At 70.3% G+C, this 16,959-nt stretch overlaps 1 protein-coding gene across 1 annotated transcript; it reads right to left on the bottom strand.

Annotated features, from left to right (window-relative positions):
• Positions 1 to 362: 362 nt before the first annotated feature.
• Positions 363 to 15,719, bottom strand: BAZ2A (bromodomain adjacent to zinc finger domain 2A). The gene is made up of 29 exons (XM_082073751.1): positions 15,591 to 15,719; positions 13,643 to 13,774; positions 12,890 to 13,357; positions 12,212 to 12,376; positions 11,762 to 11,881; positions 11,402 to 11,593; positions 11,267 to 11,327; positions 11,092 to 11,200; positions 10,871 to 10,972; positions 9,903 to 10,113; positions 9,763 to 9,824; positions 9,615 to 9,680; positions 9,321 to 9,533; positions 8,997 to 9,251; positions 7,893 to 8,107; positions 7,713 to 7,787; positions 7,430 to 7,592; positions 6,874 to 6,933; positions 6,659 to 6,794; positions 6,018 to 6,589; positions 5,600 to 5,825; positions 4,635 to 4,790; positions 4,400 to 4,563; positions 3,556 to 3,833; positions 3,339 to 3,471; positions 3,119 to 3,265; positions 2,815 to 3,038; positions 2,594 to 2,737; positions 363 to 1,974 (listed from the first exon to the last, which is right to left on the bottom strand). The coding sequence occupies exons 2-29, from the start codon at positions 13,770 to 13,772 to the stop codon at positions 1,806 to 1,808; spliced, it is 5,016 nt and encodes a 1,671-aa protein (XP_081929877.1). The 5' UTR covers positions 13,773 to 13,774; positions 15,591 to 15,719; the 3' UTR covers positions 363 to 1,805.
• Between the last annotated feature and the right edge of the window lie 1,240 nt (positions 15,720 to 16,959).

The raw sequence follows: 16,959 nt of genomic DNA on the forward strand, positions 1-16,959 counted from the left end.
CTATGGCTGTGTATATTATGTATTTATACATATATATGTTTGCCAAGTATATCCTGATAGTATCCAAACTAAAACCTGTTTACAGGGGCAGAGCAGAGGGGCAGGAGAACCTCTCTGACCTACTGACCACCTGCTTCTAACCCCCCCCAGGTCCCATTGGCTTCCTGGCCACAAGGGCCCAGTGCTGGCTCATGGTCACCCTGCTGTCCCCAGGACCCCCAGGTCCCTTTCCCCTACGCTGCTCTCTAATAGGTCGTTCCCCTACTTATACTTATCCCCTCCAAAGTGTGTTCCCCCCCCCACCAAAGCATGCCCCCCCCCCCATAGATGCTCCGACCACCATCTGTTTATCAAACGTGAGTCGTTTATTCTCGAACGCGACACGCGGGGGGTCCTACAGCTCGTGGGGACATCGACAGGCAATGGGGAGGTGAGGTGGGGTGGGGTGGGGGGGGGACACACAAAGCAGCGCTTCCCCCCCCCGCCGCCCCCTTTTCCTCCTTTAAACCTTATTAAAAATGAGATTGGTCCTAAAAATATAGAAAGAAATAAATTTAAATTCACAAAAACCTGTACATTATCAAAAAGTCACTAAAACGACACGGCTGGGTCTAAAAAAGGCGGCCGGGGGGGGGGTGCAGTGACACTGTCCCTCCCCCCCGCCTAAACCTGTGGTACCAGCCGTGGGGGGGGGGGGGGTGTGTTAAACTTGGAGAGGGGGAACAAACACGAGAACAACACGGAGACGCCGAAACCACCCGAAAAACCCGCGAACTGGGGACAGCGCAAGGTACTGAAAATATAAATATTCTGCTCATAGAAACGGCTCCGAGCGACCCCCCCCCCGGCAACCAAATACAATAAACGCTTTCTGAGGTTACTCATAGAAAAAAGGCTACTTTGCTTTTTGGGGGGGAGGTGGGGGGGGTGGGGGGGCGGCCGTGCCCCCCCGCCCAGGTAGGTGAGTTGTTTCAGTGCTCAGGGGGAAGGGGGATGCGCCCGGGACCCCCCCAACCGCCCCGAACCCCCAGAGCGAGTACCCGTAATATCCTGGCCAGGGGGAGGTGGGGGGGGGTGAGGGGGGGTGGGGGGGACACCCCCACGCTGTGCCCCCCCCACCCCGGCTTGTTGGGGGGGCAACACCCGCCTGAGGCATCAAGTCCATGGTGGGGTTGGGGGGGGGGGGTGTCCCTGAGGGGTCCCAGTTGGGGTGGGGAGGGAGGGGGGGATGGGGTGGGGTGTGGGGGGGCCGGGCTCTTCCTGAGAGGCAGCAAAGGGGCTGCCGGGGCCCCCCCGCTGCCCCCCCCACTTCCCCCCCCGGGTTTGGTCCCTGGAGCCAGGTGGGGTCCCCCCTCCCCATAAAGTGTCTGCGCAGGGGGGGGCTAAGTCCACTTTACTGGCCAGTAACACATGTCGGACACATTCACTATGAACTATTGCTATTATTAAATATTCCGGGGTTGGGGGGGGGGGGGGGGGGAGGAATTTGCTTCTTTTTATATTGGGAGGGATATGGGGGGGGGTTGCTTCTGTTTTTAATTAGAAAATAAAACTTTAAAAAGAAATAAAGAAAAAAAAACACCTCTTTTTTTGTTTTCTTTTTGGCGTACACAGTCTGTGAGTTTGTGGTGCTGGGGGGGGGTTGGGGGGTGTCAAAAATAGGGGCTGTTTGGGGGGGCCCCGCAGGATCAGCAGGCAGCGAGAGCAGCTCCAGAGGAGTCAGTTCTGGGGGGGGGACCCCGACCCCGGGTGGGTTGGGGGGGCCCCCGACCCCAGGGCGGGCTGGGGGGGCGCGGGGGGGCCCCTCACGGGTCGAGGGGGGGTTTTCCCTGATAAAACTCTTCCCACCGGCTCTGGAAGAAGCTGCGCATGGCGTGGCCGGCGCGGCCCACGGCCGAGTCGTCCTCGTTGAACGTCCGGCAGTTGTCGAACACCAGCGCCGCGTCCGCCGCGAACTCCGCCGAGCTCGAGTACCTGCGGCATGGGGGGGTGGGAGGTGACCCCCAAACCCAGGAGAGACCCCAGCCCTAAAGGGAACCCCAGCCCTAAAGGGGAACCCCAGCCCTAAAGGGGAACCCCAGCCCTAAGAGCCAGGAAGGAATCCCCAGGTTGAGGAAAGACCCTCAGGGGGTGAATCCCCATCTCGGGGTGGGGGGGGGAATCCCCATCTCCAGGGGAGAACCCCAACAGCAGGAGGGACCCCAATCTGCAGGGGGAATCCCCAAACGCAGGAGGGAACCCCCAGGCCCAGGAAAGACTCCCAAGGGGTGATCCCCATCTCCAGGGGGGAATCCCAGCACCAGGAGGGACCCCAAATCTATAAGGAGGGGACCCCAGCCCCAGGAAGGATCCCCAGGGGGGAATCCCCATTTCCAAGCGGGGGGAATCCCCATTTCCAAGGGGGGGGAAATCCCCATTTCCAAGGGGGGGGAAATCCCCATTTCCAAGGGGGGGGAATCCCAGCACTAGGAGGGACCCCAAATCTCTAGGGGAGGGACCTGCAAGCTGCAGGGGGTAACCCCAAACCCAGGAAGGATCCCAATCCCCAGGGGCCACCCCCAAACCCCAGGGGACCCCCCAAACCCCCGCTCACCCGCCCCGCAGCAGCCTCGTGCGCATGGTGGCGAAGTCCATGGGGTTCTTGATGACCTTACGGTAGCCGGGGACCAGGCGGGGGTTGACGGGCTCCAGGAAGGGCCACGCGTCCTCGTGCGACTCCATCTCCATCAGGATGATCCTGGGGGGAGGGGGGAGATTACACGGGGTCAGCGGGACCCCCCCCGGCCGCCCCCGCGCCCCCCGGGCCCCACTCACTCGCAGAAGGTCAGGTCGCTGGGCTGGCTCCGCAGCGCGGCGCCCCGGCGCTTGGGGGGGGACAGCCCCCCGCCCGCGTCCCGCGGCACCGGCAGCCCCTCGCGGCGGCGCGAGGCCGGGCGGCGCCGCGGGGTCCCCTCCTCCTCCGGGCTCCCCCCAAACAGACGCCCCCATTTCCGCTTCTTGCCGCGCCGGGGGGTGACGGGGTCCCGGTGCTGCCCGGCCTGCGGGGAGGGGGAGGAGATCAGCGCCGGAGCCCCCGCTCGGACATGGTTTGTGGGGTGGGGGGTGCCCCATAACCTACCCGGGAGACACAGACGGAGCAGAACCAGTCGCCCTCGGGCACCTCCGTCATCTTGGGCCGGTGGCAGTAGAGGTGGCAGCCGCGGTCGCAGCCGTCGCACAGCAGCAGGTGCTCGTCGTCGTCCCCGCGCCGGCACACCAGGCAGGTCTATGGGGATGGGGGATGAGCCGCGGGGACCCCCGGGGACCCCCAGCACCCCGGTCCTGTCCTCCCCACTCACCACCCGGTTGACAGACTTCTCCCAAGCGATGGATTTCTCCAGCTGGTAGATGCAGAGCGAGACCTGGGCCGCGCTGCGGCACCGCTCCAGCGTCTGCCGCCACGTCCGCACGCGGGGGGTGATTTCGTAGGCTCTGCGGGGGGAAATCGGGGGGAAACGGGGGCTCAGCGTGGCCCCCGCGTCCCGGCGGGTCGGCAGTGGGGGGCGCGGGACTCACATCTCGGTGGGGTTGGGCTCCTCGGGGCGGTTCGGCGGCGCCTTCTCCAGCACCACCTCGTGCAGGGGCCAGAGCGGTTCCTTGAGGTAGCGCCGCTCCAGGTTGCGCTCCAGCGCCGCCAGCCGCAGCACCGCCAGGTCCAGGGGGTTGGTGGGCTCGCGGCGCGGGGGCTGCCCGTCCCGCCGGCTCCGCACCGTGATGTCCTCCAGGGGCTCCACTTTGTGCTCGCAGTACCGCAGGTCGGCCCGCGTCGAGTCAGGGTTGGGGCACGTCCAGCCCTGCGGGAAGAGGGGGGGTCAGGGTGGGCGCCAGGGGGGCTCACGGCACAGCGGCACCCACGTCGGGGGTGGGGGGGGGGGGGGTCACGGCCCAGCGGCGCCCGCACCAGGGGGGAATCCCAGCACCAGGAGGGACCCCAAATCTATAAGGAGGGGACCTCAGCCCCAGGAAGGATCCCCAGGGGGGAATCCCCATCTCCAAGAGGGGGGGAATCCCCATTTCCAAGGGGGGGGGAATCCCAATTTCCAAGGGGGGGGGAATCCCCATTTCCAAGGGGGGGGGGATCCCCATTTCCAAGCGGGGGGGGATCCCAGCACTAGGAGGGACCCCAAATCTCTAGGGGAGGGACTGCAAGCTGCAGGGGGGATCCCCAAACCCAGGAAGGATCCCAAACCCCAGGGGCCACCCCGAAACCCCCGCTCACCCGGCACAGCGACACCCGTGCCGGGGAGGGGGGGTCACGGCACAACGGCGCCCGCGCCGGGATGGGGGGGGTCACGGCACAGCGGTGCCCACGCCGGGATGGGGGGGGTCACGGCACAGCGGCGCCCGCGCCGGCACCCACCCGGATCTGCAGATCCGCCATCAGCACGCGCTGCTCCAGCTCCTCCACCCACTGCAGCACCGCCAGGTCGGTCTCGTACGTTCTGTCCGTCACCGACCACCGCGCCAGCGCCTCCCGGGACGCGGCGGCACCGGCCGCCTCGGGGCGCGGGTGGAAAATGGGGTCTGGGGGTGGAAACGGTCTCAGTGGAGGGGTGGGCGCAGCAGCCCCCCCGCCCCGGCGCGGCGCCGCTTACCCGTGGGGGTTCGCCCGCAGACCTCGCGCAGGAACTCGCGGTGCTTGGTGAGGTGTTTGTGCAGCGCCTTCTCCCGGATGCCCCGCGGGTGCAGCGCCCGCGCCACCGCCTCCAGCTCCTCCGCGTCCCGCAGCCACCACCAGCCGCTCGCCATCTCTGCGAGGCGGCGCCGGGGGGGTCAGCACCCCCAGACCCTGCAGGCCCACCTCCTGCTCCCCCAAAGCCTTCACCCTCAACCCTGCGCCCCAAAATCCTTCATCCCAACGTCCTGATACCCAAACGCTGCACCCCATAGATATTTCACCCCCAGATTCTCCAACTAAACTCTGCACCCCCAAATCCCAAACCCACAGATCATGCAACCCTTAAACCCTGAAACCCCAAACCCTGCAACTCCAGATCCTGCTCTCCCAAAGCCTTCACCCCCAAACCCTGCACCCCAAAATCCTTCATCCCAACATCCTGACACCCAAACGCTGCACCCCATAGATATTTCACCCCCAGATCCTCCCCTTAAACTCTGCACCCCCAAATCCTGAACCCCCAGATCCTGCAACCCTTAAACCCTTCACCCTAAACTTGACACCCAAAGATCTTTCTACTCTCAACCCTGCATCCCCACATCCTGATACCCAAATGCTGCACCCCACAGGTATTTCACCCCCAGATCCTCCCCTTAAACTTTGCACCCCCAAATCCTGAACCCCCAGATCATGCAACCCTGAAACCCCAAACCCTGCAACTCCAGATCCTGCTCCCCCAAAGCCTTCCCCCCAAACTCTGCACCCCAAAATCCTTCTACCCTCAACTCTGCACTCAATACCCTGCACCCCCACATCCTGATACCCAAATGCTGCACCCCATAGATATTTCACCCCCAGATCCTCCCACTAAACTCTGCACCCCCAAATCCTGCAACCCTTAAACCCCAAACCCTGCACCCCAAACCCCTGCCAGGCTCTCACCAGGGGGAACAGGCTGCTCCGTCAGCTGGGTCAGGTACTTCTGCTCCATCTGCTTGAAGAATTTGGTAGGGGGTCGCCCTCGGCGCTTGGGCTGCCCCGGCACGTCCTGGAGCTTCTCGAGGCCGCCGCGGCTCCGGGGACAGGCGCCGTGGGCCCTGGCGCCGGCGTGCACCGGCGTGGAGGCGAGTAGGGGGGCCGCGGGGTCGTCCTCGGGGAGGCCGTTCAGCTGGGAGGGACAGAGCGTGTCAGAGGGGACAGGGACGCCGGGGTGATGGAGCAAGGACGCTGGGGGAAGGGACAAGGACACTGGGGTGACGGGACAGGGACGCCGGGGTGACGGGACAGGGATGCCGGGGTGACGGGACAGGGATGCCGGGGTGACGGGACGGGGCGCAGCCCCTGCAGTGTCAGCCCGTACCTGCCTGGCCGAGCCCTTGGGCAGCTCGCCGTGGGGCTGGCCGTGGGGCTGGCCGTGGGGTCGCGGCGCGGACTCGGCGGAGGAGGTAGCCAGGGGCCCTCGGTCATCGCAGGGCGTGCGCGGCAGCAGGTTGAACCAGGGTCCCCACTTTTCCGCAGCCTCCGGGCCGCTCTCCTCCTCTCCCTCCTCCTCCTCCTCCTCTTCCTCCTCAGCGGGGTCGGCGGGGGCCGGGGGGAGCCCCGTGTCCCCGGGGCTGCTGGCGGGGGTGAGCACGGAGCCCTGCAGCAGGGACGACTGGGTCTGGCTCAGCCAGGACAGGAAGGCGGATTGGCTGAGGTCGTGCTGGCTCTGCCCCAGCGGCTCCGGCTCCTCCAGGGCCCCGTTCAAGGGGGGAGCCGCGGGTCCCCAGCGCGGCGGCAGCTCCTCTTTGCTCTTGCGGGGGCGGCCGCGGGCGCGCGGGGCGGCGCAGCTCATCCGGCTGGGAGGCGGCGCGGCCGCCGGCTCCTCCTTCACCGCGCAGAGCTGGGGGGTCGCCTTCTCCTCGGGGGGCCCTGGGGGCTCCGGCTCGGCCTCTGCAGGGCAGGAGCAGGTGAGACGTGGGGTCCCCTCCTGGGACACCCCCCGGGAGCCCCATCGCTCACCCTCCGCGCCCTCCACGAAGATGCCGCCCAGGTGGGGCAGCACCCAGTAGCGGCGCCGGTACCGGTCCTGGCCCAGCACGGCCGCCCGCAGCGTCTGCGACGAGTGGAGCAGCTTCTTGCGGAAGAACAGCTGCCTCTGTGGGGAGAGACGCAGTGGGGTGACGGTCCCCATAGCCCCATGGTGGGGGGGGGTCCCAGCTCCCGGTGCCCCTCACCTTGGCCAGCTTCTCGATCTGCCTCTCCAGCTCAGGGACGCTGGACGCGGACGTGTCGGCCTGGGGAAGGACGGACCCATCAGACCCCCCAGGAAGAATGGATCCCCAGGGAAGGACGGACCCGTCGGACCCCTGGGAAGGATGGATCCCCGGGGAAGGATGGACCCATCGGACCCCCCAGGAAGGACGGACCCATCAGACCCCCGGGAAGGATGGATCCCCAGGGAAGGACAGACCCATCAGACCCCTGGGAAGGACGGATCCCCGGGGAAGGACGAACCCATCAGACCCCCAGGAAGGATGGACCCATCAGACCCCCAGGAAGGAAGGACGGACCCGTCAGACCCCCGGGAAGGAAGGACGGACCCCCAAGAAGGAAGGACCCATCGGACCCCTGGGAAGGATGGATCCCCAGGGAAGGATGGACCCATGAGACCCCTGGGAAGGACGGATCCCTGGGGAAGGATGGACCCATCGGACCCCCCAGGAAGGACGGACCTGTCGGACCCCCCGCGGCAGCGTCCCCGCCCCTGCGCCCCCCGCCCCCGCCACCCACCTCCTCCTCCCTGCGGGATCTTCGGCCTCGCGTCTCCTCCTCCTCCTCCATGTCCAGCCCCGTCTCCTCCGTCAGGCGGGAGCTGCGCCGGCGCCGTCCGTCCTCCAGCCCCGTGATCTCCGACTCAGGCCGGCCGGTCTTCTTGGCCAGGGCGACCTTCAGCCTGCGGTGACACCGCAGAGACACCGTCCTCCAGCTGCCCCCTACCCAAAATGTCACCCCAAGACCCCCGCCCGGGTGCAGACCGGGGCCCGGTGTCCGTGGGGACCGGACAGCCCCCCACCTGCGCAGCCGGCCCTCGATGATCCACTTGTTCTTCCTGTAGCTTGACATGTTCTCCAGCGTCTTGTCGATCTCGCTGTGGGGACAGGGGGCGGCTGTGGGGGCTGCGGGGGCTCCGGCAGCTCCGGGGACAGATGGGGTCCCACAGGAGGGGTCACGTTTGGGCCCCCCCCGGGCTCACCTGATGATGCGGGCGCTGCCGTTGAGCTCGGTCACCAGGAAGGCCAGGATGGCGGCTTTCTGCTCGGGGGGCAGCGCCTGGAAGGGTTTGGTGCGCAGCCCCTCGCACAGCCCCTCGCCCGCCCCGTACGCCGTCAGGAAGCAGCGCAGGATCTCGGAGACCGTGTCGCGGTTCAGGTTGATCTCCGACACCTTCTCCCCCAGGATCTTCAGGGACTGGGCAGAGCAGGGAGGGGGTTGGGAAGACCCTTTTTTGCCCACAAGAGCAGAACCCCCCAAATCTGGGCTCCCCGAGCTTGCAGCAGCCAGGGCCTTGGGGGCACCAACCCGGCTGGGGAAGGGACAAGAGCAGGGACAGGAGCAGGGACCGGGGAAGGAGAAGGCGCAGGGGAAGGGTCCGGGGAAGGAGAAGGAGCAGAAGAAGGAGCAGGGGAAGGGTCCAGGGAAGCAGAGGGTGCAGGGGAACGGTCTGGGTAAGGAGAAGGAGCAGGGGAAGGAGAAGGGGAAGCAGAGGGTGCAGGAGAAGAGTCTGAGGAAGCAGAGGGCGCAGGGGAAGGGTCCGGGGAAGGAGAAGGGTCCGGGGAAGGAGAAGGGTCCGGGGAAGGAGAAGGGTCCGGGGAAGGAGAAGGGTCCGGGGAAGCAGAGGGCAAAGGGGAAGGGTCCAAGGAAGGAGAAGGTGCAGGGGAAGGGTCTGGGGAAGGAGAAGATGCAGGAGAAGGGTCCCGGGAAGCAGAGGGTGCAGGGGAAGGGTCCAGGGAAGGAGAAGATGCAGGAGAAGGGTCCAAGGAAGGAGAAGGTGGAGGGGAAGGGTCCCGGGAAGCGGAGGGCGCAGGGGAAGGGTCTGGGGAGGCAGAGGGTGCAGGGGAAGGGTCTGGGGAGGCAGAGGGTGCAGGAGAAGGGTCTGGGGAGGCAGAGGGTGCAGGAGAAGGGTCTGGGGAAGGAGAAGGAGCAGGGGAAGGGTCTGGGGAAGCGGAGGGCGCAGGGGAAGGGTCTGGGGAGGCAGAGGGTGCAGGAGAAGGGTCTGGGGAAGGAGAAGGAGCAGGGGAAGGAGAAGGGGAAGGGGAAGGAGAAGGGGAAGGGTCTGGGGAAGCGGAGGGCGGCTCACCTGGCAGTAGGGCGGCATTCCCGGGTCGCAGAGCGCGGCGCGCAGCAGCCGCACCAGCAGGTCCTGCAGCTCGCCCGCGCGGTCGCGCCCCCCCAGCAGCCCCTCCTGCAGCGCGCACAGGCTGGGCACGTCGCGCGCCGGGTCGAAGCCCAGCACCTTGCCGTAGCTCTGCAGGAACTCCAGCACCGTCAGGCAGTGCGAGAAGGCGCGGCTGGGCAGGACGAGCCCCGGGATGCGCGAGAAGGCGGGCAGGGGCTGCGGGGGACAGGGGGGTCAGGGCCGGCTCAGCGGCCGCCCCCGCCGCCCCCCGGTGCCCCGGTCTACCTGGTGGTCCCCCAGGCACATGTCTTCCGTGGGCTTCTTCATCTCCTCCAGGATGAGCTGCTGCCGCCGCCGCTCCTCCAGCCGCCGCTGGGCCAGCAGCCCCTTGTCCGCCTTGCGAGCCCCTTTGCCCTTCTTCTCCTTGGGCCGGGCCTTCTCCTTGCCCTTCTCCACCTTCTCCTTGCCCTTCTCCGCTTTGCCCTTCTTCTCCTTGGCCTGGGGACGGACCCGGGGACGTGTGGGGACAGCGGCTCCAGCTCCCGCCCCGCCTTGGCTCTATCATACCTGCACACTCACCTTGGGTTTCTTCTTGGCCTCCTTTGCTCGGGGGGCTCTGGCCTCCTGCTTCTGCTTGTTCTTGGCCTGGAAGGGACAAGCTCAGGACCTGGCGGCGCCTCCCCCCTCAATCCCGGGGCCGCCCTGAGCCCCGCGCGGCCGCTCGTACCTTCCGCCTCATTTTCTTCTTGATTTTGCTCATTTTCAGCTTGTCCTCGTCGCTGAGCACGTCTGCGAGCAGAGAGGGAGGGTGGCCATGGGGACCCCCGGAGCCGGGCCGCAGCGCGCCGGGGGGCGGGGAGGGGGTACCTTGGGCTTCCAGCCTCTTCAGCAGCCGCGCGTCCGTCTTGCTCAGCAGATCCACCATCTTGAGCTTGGGCGGGCGGCCTCGGCCGCGCTTGGCGGCCGGCGGCTCCCTGGGTTTGGTCTTCTCGGCGTTGCGGGGTCGGCCGCGCTTGCCCGTGATGGCCTGGATGCGCGAGGGGATCTCCTCGGGGCTCAGCTTCACCCACTGCAGACCCTGCGGCACCACTGGGGTCACCTCCCTGGGACCCACCGGCATCGCCTCCCGTGGCACCCACTGGGGTCCCCTCCCACAGCACCCACTGGGGTCACCTCCTTGGGACCCACCGGCGTCACCTCCCGTGGCACCCACTGGGGTCCGCTCCTTGGGACCCACCGGCGTCACCTCCCGTGGCACCCACTGGGGTCACCTCCCTGGGACCCACCGGCCTCACCTCCCACAGCACCCACTGGGGTCACCTCCCTGGGACCCACCGGCGTCACCTCCCGTGGCACCCACCGGCGTCACCTCCCGTGGCACCCACTGGGGTCCCCTCCTTGGGACCCACCGGCGTCACCTCCCATGGCACCCACTGGCGTCACCTCCCTGGGACCCACTGGGGTCACCTCCCATGGCACCCACTGGCGTCACCTCCCGCAGCACCCACTGGGGTCCCCTCCCACAGCACCCACTGGGGTCCCCTCCCGCAGCACCCACTGGCGTCACCTCCTGCGGCGCCCCCCAGGGTCCCCTTCCATGGCACCCACTGGTGTCCCCTCCTCCCACGGCACCCACCAGGGTCCCCTCTCGTGGCGCCCACCGGTGTCCTCCACCGGGGTCCCCTCCCGCAGCTCCCACCGGGGTCACCCACTGGGGTCCCCTCCTGGCGGGACCCACCTGCATCACCCACCAGGGTCCCCTCCCATGGCACCCACCGGGGTCCCCTCCCGCGGCGCCCACCGCAAAGCGGGGACGGGGTGGCCCCCAGACCCACCTCCGGCGTGTCCCGCTCCTCGTAGAAATCTCCCACCGGCATGCGGGGGCTGAAGCTGAAGTGCTCGCGCCGCACGTCCTGCACCACGTTCCTGCTCAGGTACTGCCGGGAGGAGGAGGAGGAGGATGAAGGCCGGGAGGGGGGGCAGCGCCCTGGGCCCCGCAGCTCCCAGCGGCTGCGGTCGGGGGTCCCGGCTCAGCCCCCCCACCCCGCGGACGCACCTTGATCACCTCCGGGAACTGCTTCATCCTCTTCCCGCAGGGCCCGTAGTACCAGGTCTCCCCCTGCCAGCGATGGTTCCCGCGCTTGATCCGCACCTCCCGCCGCCACCTGGGGACAGGGCCGTGAGCCGGGGCCGCGGGGCGCCCGAGGGGCGCGGGGGACGCCGACACGTACCCGTGCTGCAGGGGGACGCGCGCCTCCTCGGGGGTGGCGATGCGCCGCCGGGGGACGTCACCTGCGGGAACGGACGGGACGGGATGCGTTCGGGGCGCGGGCTGGACGGGGGGCCCGCGGGGGTCTCGGCCTCACCTGCTGCCGCGGCGCTCGCCGGGGTGGCCCCTTCGCCGCCCGCTCCCGGCGCAGCCGATGTCTCCGGGCAGCTGTCGGCAGCCTCGTCCTCATCCTCCTCCTCCTCCTCCTCGGTGGACTCGGGCTCCAGCGGGGGGTCGAGCTCCAGGGACCCCCCCGACTCCTCCGGCCCCGTATGGTCGAGGCCGCTGTCTGCAGAGCCAAGGTCAGGGACGTCACCGTCACCGCCCTCCCGTGACACCGGGGATGGGGGGACATGGCTGCGCATCCCTCTGTCCCCCCAGCACCGACACAAAGGTGCCACAGGAGCCACATGGGGCGGCCACCCCCCAGGTGGGGACCGGCACCGGTGGCACATACCGAGGGCGGGCGGGGGGCTGGCGGGCAGGAGGCCGAAGGGGCCGGGGGGGTCATCCAGGGAGGACTTGTCGCTCACGAGCCGCGAGTCGTCCATGGTGTAGAGGTCCCCGGTGCCGGGGTCTGGGGGGACAGCAGGAGCTGGGCCGGGGGGGCACAGACCCCCAGCCCTGCTCATGGCGGGTGGATGGACCCCCCTGGGCGAAAAGGCGCCGGGAGCACAGGGGTTAAGGGGTTTCCACGCCCCCTCCTTTGGAGAAGCCCAAGATGGCCGAGTGTGGGGATGCACCGGGGACACCGGGTCACGGGGACATTGGTGGGGAGGGATATGGTGGGGACATGGGCCCAGTGCCACCAGCCCACGGAGACACTGTCTCCATCACCACTGTCACCGTCACCCGGAGGGGACGCACAGGGCCCCTGCCCACCCTGCCCCCACAGCCGCCCCCCTACCTCTGGCCAGGGACTCGAAGGGCTCCAGGGGGTCCCCGCTGAGGATGGGGGTGTCCTCCAGCCGGGGGGCGATGGGGGACACGTCCCCCAGGCAGCCGCTGCCGGCGCCCAGGACGGGCCCCGCGGCGCCGGGGGCCGCCCCGTTGTAGCTGCACATCTTCAAATCTGAAGGGAACAACCGACCTGAAACAACCCCCGTGGCAACGGGACACGGCGGTGACAAACACCCCCGCGGTGTCACCTGCACGAGCTGGGGCGGGGGAAGGGTCCGGGGAAGGAGAAGATGCAGGAGAAGGGTCCGGGGAAGGAGAAGATGCAGGAGAAGGGTCCGGGGAAGGAGAAGATGCAGGAGAAGGGTCCGGGGAAGCAGAAGATGCAGGAGAAGGGTCCGGGGAAGCAGAAGATGCAGGAGAAGGGTCCGGGGAAGGAGAAGATGCAGGAGAAGGGTCCGGGGAAGCAGAAGATGCAGGAGAAGGGTCCGGGGAAGCAGAAGATGCAGGAGAAGGGTCTGGGGAAGCAGAAGATGCAGGGGCAGAGCTGCCACCGTCCCCTGCAGCGGGTGGTTGGGGCCCCGGTTTAACGGGATCCCGGCACACGTCACAACGGGCCGGGTGTCCCCAGGGAGCCCAATTCCCCAGCGTGGGGTCCCCAAACCCAGAGCTCTGCCCACGCTCCCACCTGGCGCCTCCTCCAGCTCCACGCTGCCAACCAGCCCCCCGCCGTTCTCCGCCATGGCGGGGGGCATCTCTTTGGCGTCGGAGCCCCCGCGCCCGGCTCCCGCTTCCCCCGCGTAGAAGCCGTCGGGGCCGTTGGGGATGAGCTCGAAGCTCTGCTCGGGGAAGGCGTCGTACAGCTCCTGCGAGTCCAGGTTCAGCCCCATGGCGCCGGGGGTCCCGTTGCCCCAGAACTCCTGCCCGGCCGCCCGCAGGTCGGCGCCGTGTCCCGGGGACGCCGGGCGGGACCCCCCGGTGGCGCCGTTGAGCGGGAAGGGCCCCAGGGGGGGCGCGGGGGGGCTCCCGGCCTTGCGGAACGGGGGGTAGTCCCAGAGGCAGTCGTAGGCGCGGAGGGGGGGCGAGCCGGGGGTCCCTGAAGTGCTGGGGTGACATACAGTAGAGAAGCCATTGACATTCGTGTCCCCGTTCAGACCTGCGAGGGAGCCAGAGCGCAGACGGTCAGCGGCGCCGGGGGCGTTGGTGACACCCGCCTCACCTGGACTGGCCGTGACAGGCCAGACGGCTTCGGGACAGACGGACAAGCTGTCCCGGCAGCCACGGAGCCCCCACCCCAGCGCAACGGCGCCCAAACGGAGCCGGGCGGCCGCGGCTCCTCGCTCGGCAGAACCGGCCCCGGATTAGCCGGGTGCTTGGCAGCGCCGGATCAGCTGACGGCCAAATCCGCGCCGGCACGGGCGCGGAGCCGGGGGACACTGACCTTTCCCGGGCGGGGGGCCGGCGGGCGGGGGGCCGAAGGGGGTGTCCCCTGAGGCAGGCGCGGGTTTCGGTCCTGAGGCAGCGGGTGCGGAGGAAAGGCCGGTGAAGTTCAGGTGGTCGGTTGTTTCCATCGCTGCGGAGGGGACAAGAAACGCGGGGTCACCCGGCGGCGGTGGCACCGGGGACCCCCCGGGTGGAGCGGGGGAACACGGGGGGGTGGGAAGCAACAGCAAAGCCCCCGGGACCGCGGTGTCCCCAGCGAGATGAGCCGCCAGAGCTCGGCACCGCATCCCAGCGTCGGCGCCACCCGCTCGTGCTCCTTCCCGGGCGCCGCCATCGCGGGGCCTTGGCGGCTCCGGCACAGTGACGCACCGGCCCCCCCGCGCGGCTCCGTGACCCCGGCGCTCCCTGGGGAACCGGCACAGAAACGCCTCCGCGGTGACAACCAGAGGGACCGGAGCCTTGTGTCCCCCCCCCCGGGCTCCCCGGAACTGAGCTCAGCCCGTGTCGAAACCCCGGCCGGGATTTCATCATGTCCTCGCCGGTGCCCGGCAGAGGCCGCGGCCACCAAACCCGCTCCCCGCCGGCCGGGGACACCGGTGATTCATCCACCAGAGAAACCCGTATGGGCGGTGACGCAGCTGCCGCACGCTGCTCCCAGATGTCCCCGAGTGTCCCCCACCCCACGGGGGGCTGGCGCAGCCCCCCCGGCCGGAGCTGCCGAACCAAAAGGCCTTTGTGGTGCCGCCCGGCGCGCGATGCGCCAGCGGGAACGGCACCGACGGCGCCGCCGCGTTTGGAGGCGGCGCAGGGACGCGCCGGAGCCGGGCAGGTGGCGGCTGCAGGTCAGCGCCGTGGACTGGGACGGTGCCAGGTGTGGGGAATGTGGTCAGGAGGGAAACACCGCGGCCCTGAAAATAAAACTGGAAGGTGGGAGCGAACCCTGGCAAGGGCCGCGGGGCTGCGGCAGCACCGGCTGCCCCGGGATGGGGACGTGGCCCGTGCCAAACAGGACCCGGCCCCACCGCGGGGACACCCCGGGTGCCGAACGCCACCGGGAGCGTGGCCAGCGCCAGGGCAGCACGTGATGGCCGCGGAGCCACAAACTGGGCCACGGCCGGTAACCGGAGCCGGCGCCAGCGGGCGAGGTGGGGAGGGCGAGCGCCGGATCGCGGCGGCCCCGGGGATGCGGGACCGGAGCCGTGCGGCGGGTGGCACCGCGGGGGTGGCACCGGGGGGTGATCGCGGCGCCCGGAGCCGACGTGGCAGCGCCCGCTCGCCCGGTGCCAAAGCACCGGCACCCACCGGCACCCTGCCCGGCTCACCGGGCGCCCGCTGCCCCGTTCCCTGGGGGGAGCGCGGCCCCCCCGCCCCGCAGCACCGGTCGGCCCCGGGAGCCAGACGCGACCTGATTAGAAAGGACGTTTCACAAACAAGGGGACGCGCGGCTGCCATTTCCCGGCCGCTTCCTGCGGGGGGGACGGACATGGACGGACAAAGCGCCGGGACCGGCCCCCCCGCGCCGCACCCCGGCCCTGCGGTAACAGCCCCCCCGGCCCGGTCCCGCGGGAACCGGGGAGCGCTCCCCCCCCCGCCCCGCCGCAGGGGGGTCCCGGAGCGGGCGGGGGCGGCGGAACAGAGCGGGCACGGGGCGGGGGGGTCGGGCGGTGCGGGGGGGGCTCCCGCCTGCCCCGGGATGGGAACGCGGGGGAACGGCAGCGGCCGCGGCTCCGAGCCGGGTGAGGCCCGGACGCTGCACCGGGAGATCGCCGGTAACGGGGGGTCCCACCGGGCCGTGGGGAGCATGGGGGGGAGGTTCTCACCGTGTCCGGCAAAGCGCGGTTGGTCTCCCCAGCGCCGCCCCCGCGCGGGGCCCCAACCGCCCCCTCTCCCCGGCCGTTAACGGCCGCCGCGGACCGTTCCCCCCCCGCCCCGCCCTGACCCCGCACCTGGCGGCGGCGGCGCGGGCCCGGCGGGCGGAGCGGGCCCGGCTCAGGGCGGGACGCGGCTCCGCATGGCGCCGGGCCGGGCCGCACCGGGCCCGCCGCGCCGAGCGGAGCCCAAACGGCGGCGGCGCAGGGCAGGAAGCGCCTCGCGCCGCCGGGCGGTCCCGGTCCCGCCCCCCGCCCCGCGCGTCACGGCCGCCGCGGTGGCGTCACCGGGAGCGGCGCCGCGCGCGTCACCGGGGGGGGGGGGGGGGGGGCGGGTCGCGCGCCCACGTGGGAGGGGATCCCCGCCCCCGGTGGGGTCAGGGCGGGGGGAATCCCCACGCGGGGCCGCCCCCCCGCCCCGGGTCCCCCCGTTTCTCACGGGACCGCCCCCCCCTCTCCCCCGACCGCCTCCGCCCCGCTTCGCCGGTCGCTCCCCCGGTCGCTCCGGAGAACGGCGGCGCCGCGCGGGGCAGGGGCGGCCGGGGCGGCCGCGGGGCGAGGCCGGGACCCCGGCGGACGCGGGCGCTCCCCGTCCCGGCGCTGCGGACACCGGCGACCCCCCCCGCACCCCGGCCCCGCGCCCGCCCCGGCCCCCGGGATCCCCGGTGACGTCACGCGGCACCGGCCGGGCCGCGCTGCGCAGGGACCGGCGGCGCCGCCGGGCACCGGGGGAGAAGCGCGTTCCGGTGCGGGGGGACCTGTCCCGGTGCGGCCCCAAGGGAGGGCGGATCCCGCCCGGTGCGGGGCCCGGTCCGCGCTTCCCTGGCCGGTCCGGTGCGGGAATCGCGGTGCAAAGCCAGAGATCCCGGGAGCGAGCCGGGGGTCCCGGTGCGGCCGGCGCTGCCCCGGGGAGGGTCCCGGTGCGGGGGGACCCCTGTGTGCGGGCCCGTCCCGCCGGTGCGTACCTGGGGCGGCGGCGCGGGCCCGGTGCCCGCCGGTGCGGTGCCGGTGCGGAGCCGGGCGCGGCGCAGGTGCTCCCGGCCCCGCGTGATGTCACCGCCCGCCCCGCCCCCCGCGGCGGCCCCGCCTTTTAAAGGGACCGCGGCCCTTAATGGCGGGGGGGGGGCGCAGCGCCACGGCCCCCACGGCTGCAGCTCTTGCGGGGACCCCCCCCGGGGTACACGGAGCCCACCCGCCCCATTTCCGGTACGCCCGGTGAGGGGCCGGTGCTTGAGCCGCTTGCAGCCGGTGCTTGAGCCCCATGCGGGGGGGCTGGGCCGGAGGGGCCCCCCGGGACCCCGCGGACAAAGCAGCAGCTGCCGGGGCCCCCCCGCGGCGGCTCTTTGTGCCGCAAAATGGTGGAGTCAGAACACGGAGTGGGGGGGGGACGCACAGACACTGGGGACAGACAAGGGACCAGCAGCTGCCACCACCCCCAGCCCCTGCC

This window comes from Streptopelia decaocto (assembly GCF_964273445.1).
Source record: "Streptopelia decaocto genome assembly, chromosome: 27".
NCBI classification, from domain to species: Eukaryota; Metazoa; Chordata; class Aves; order Columbiformes; family Columbidae; genus Streptopelia; species Streptopelia decaocto.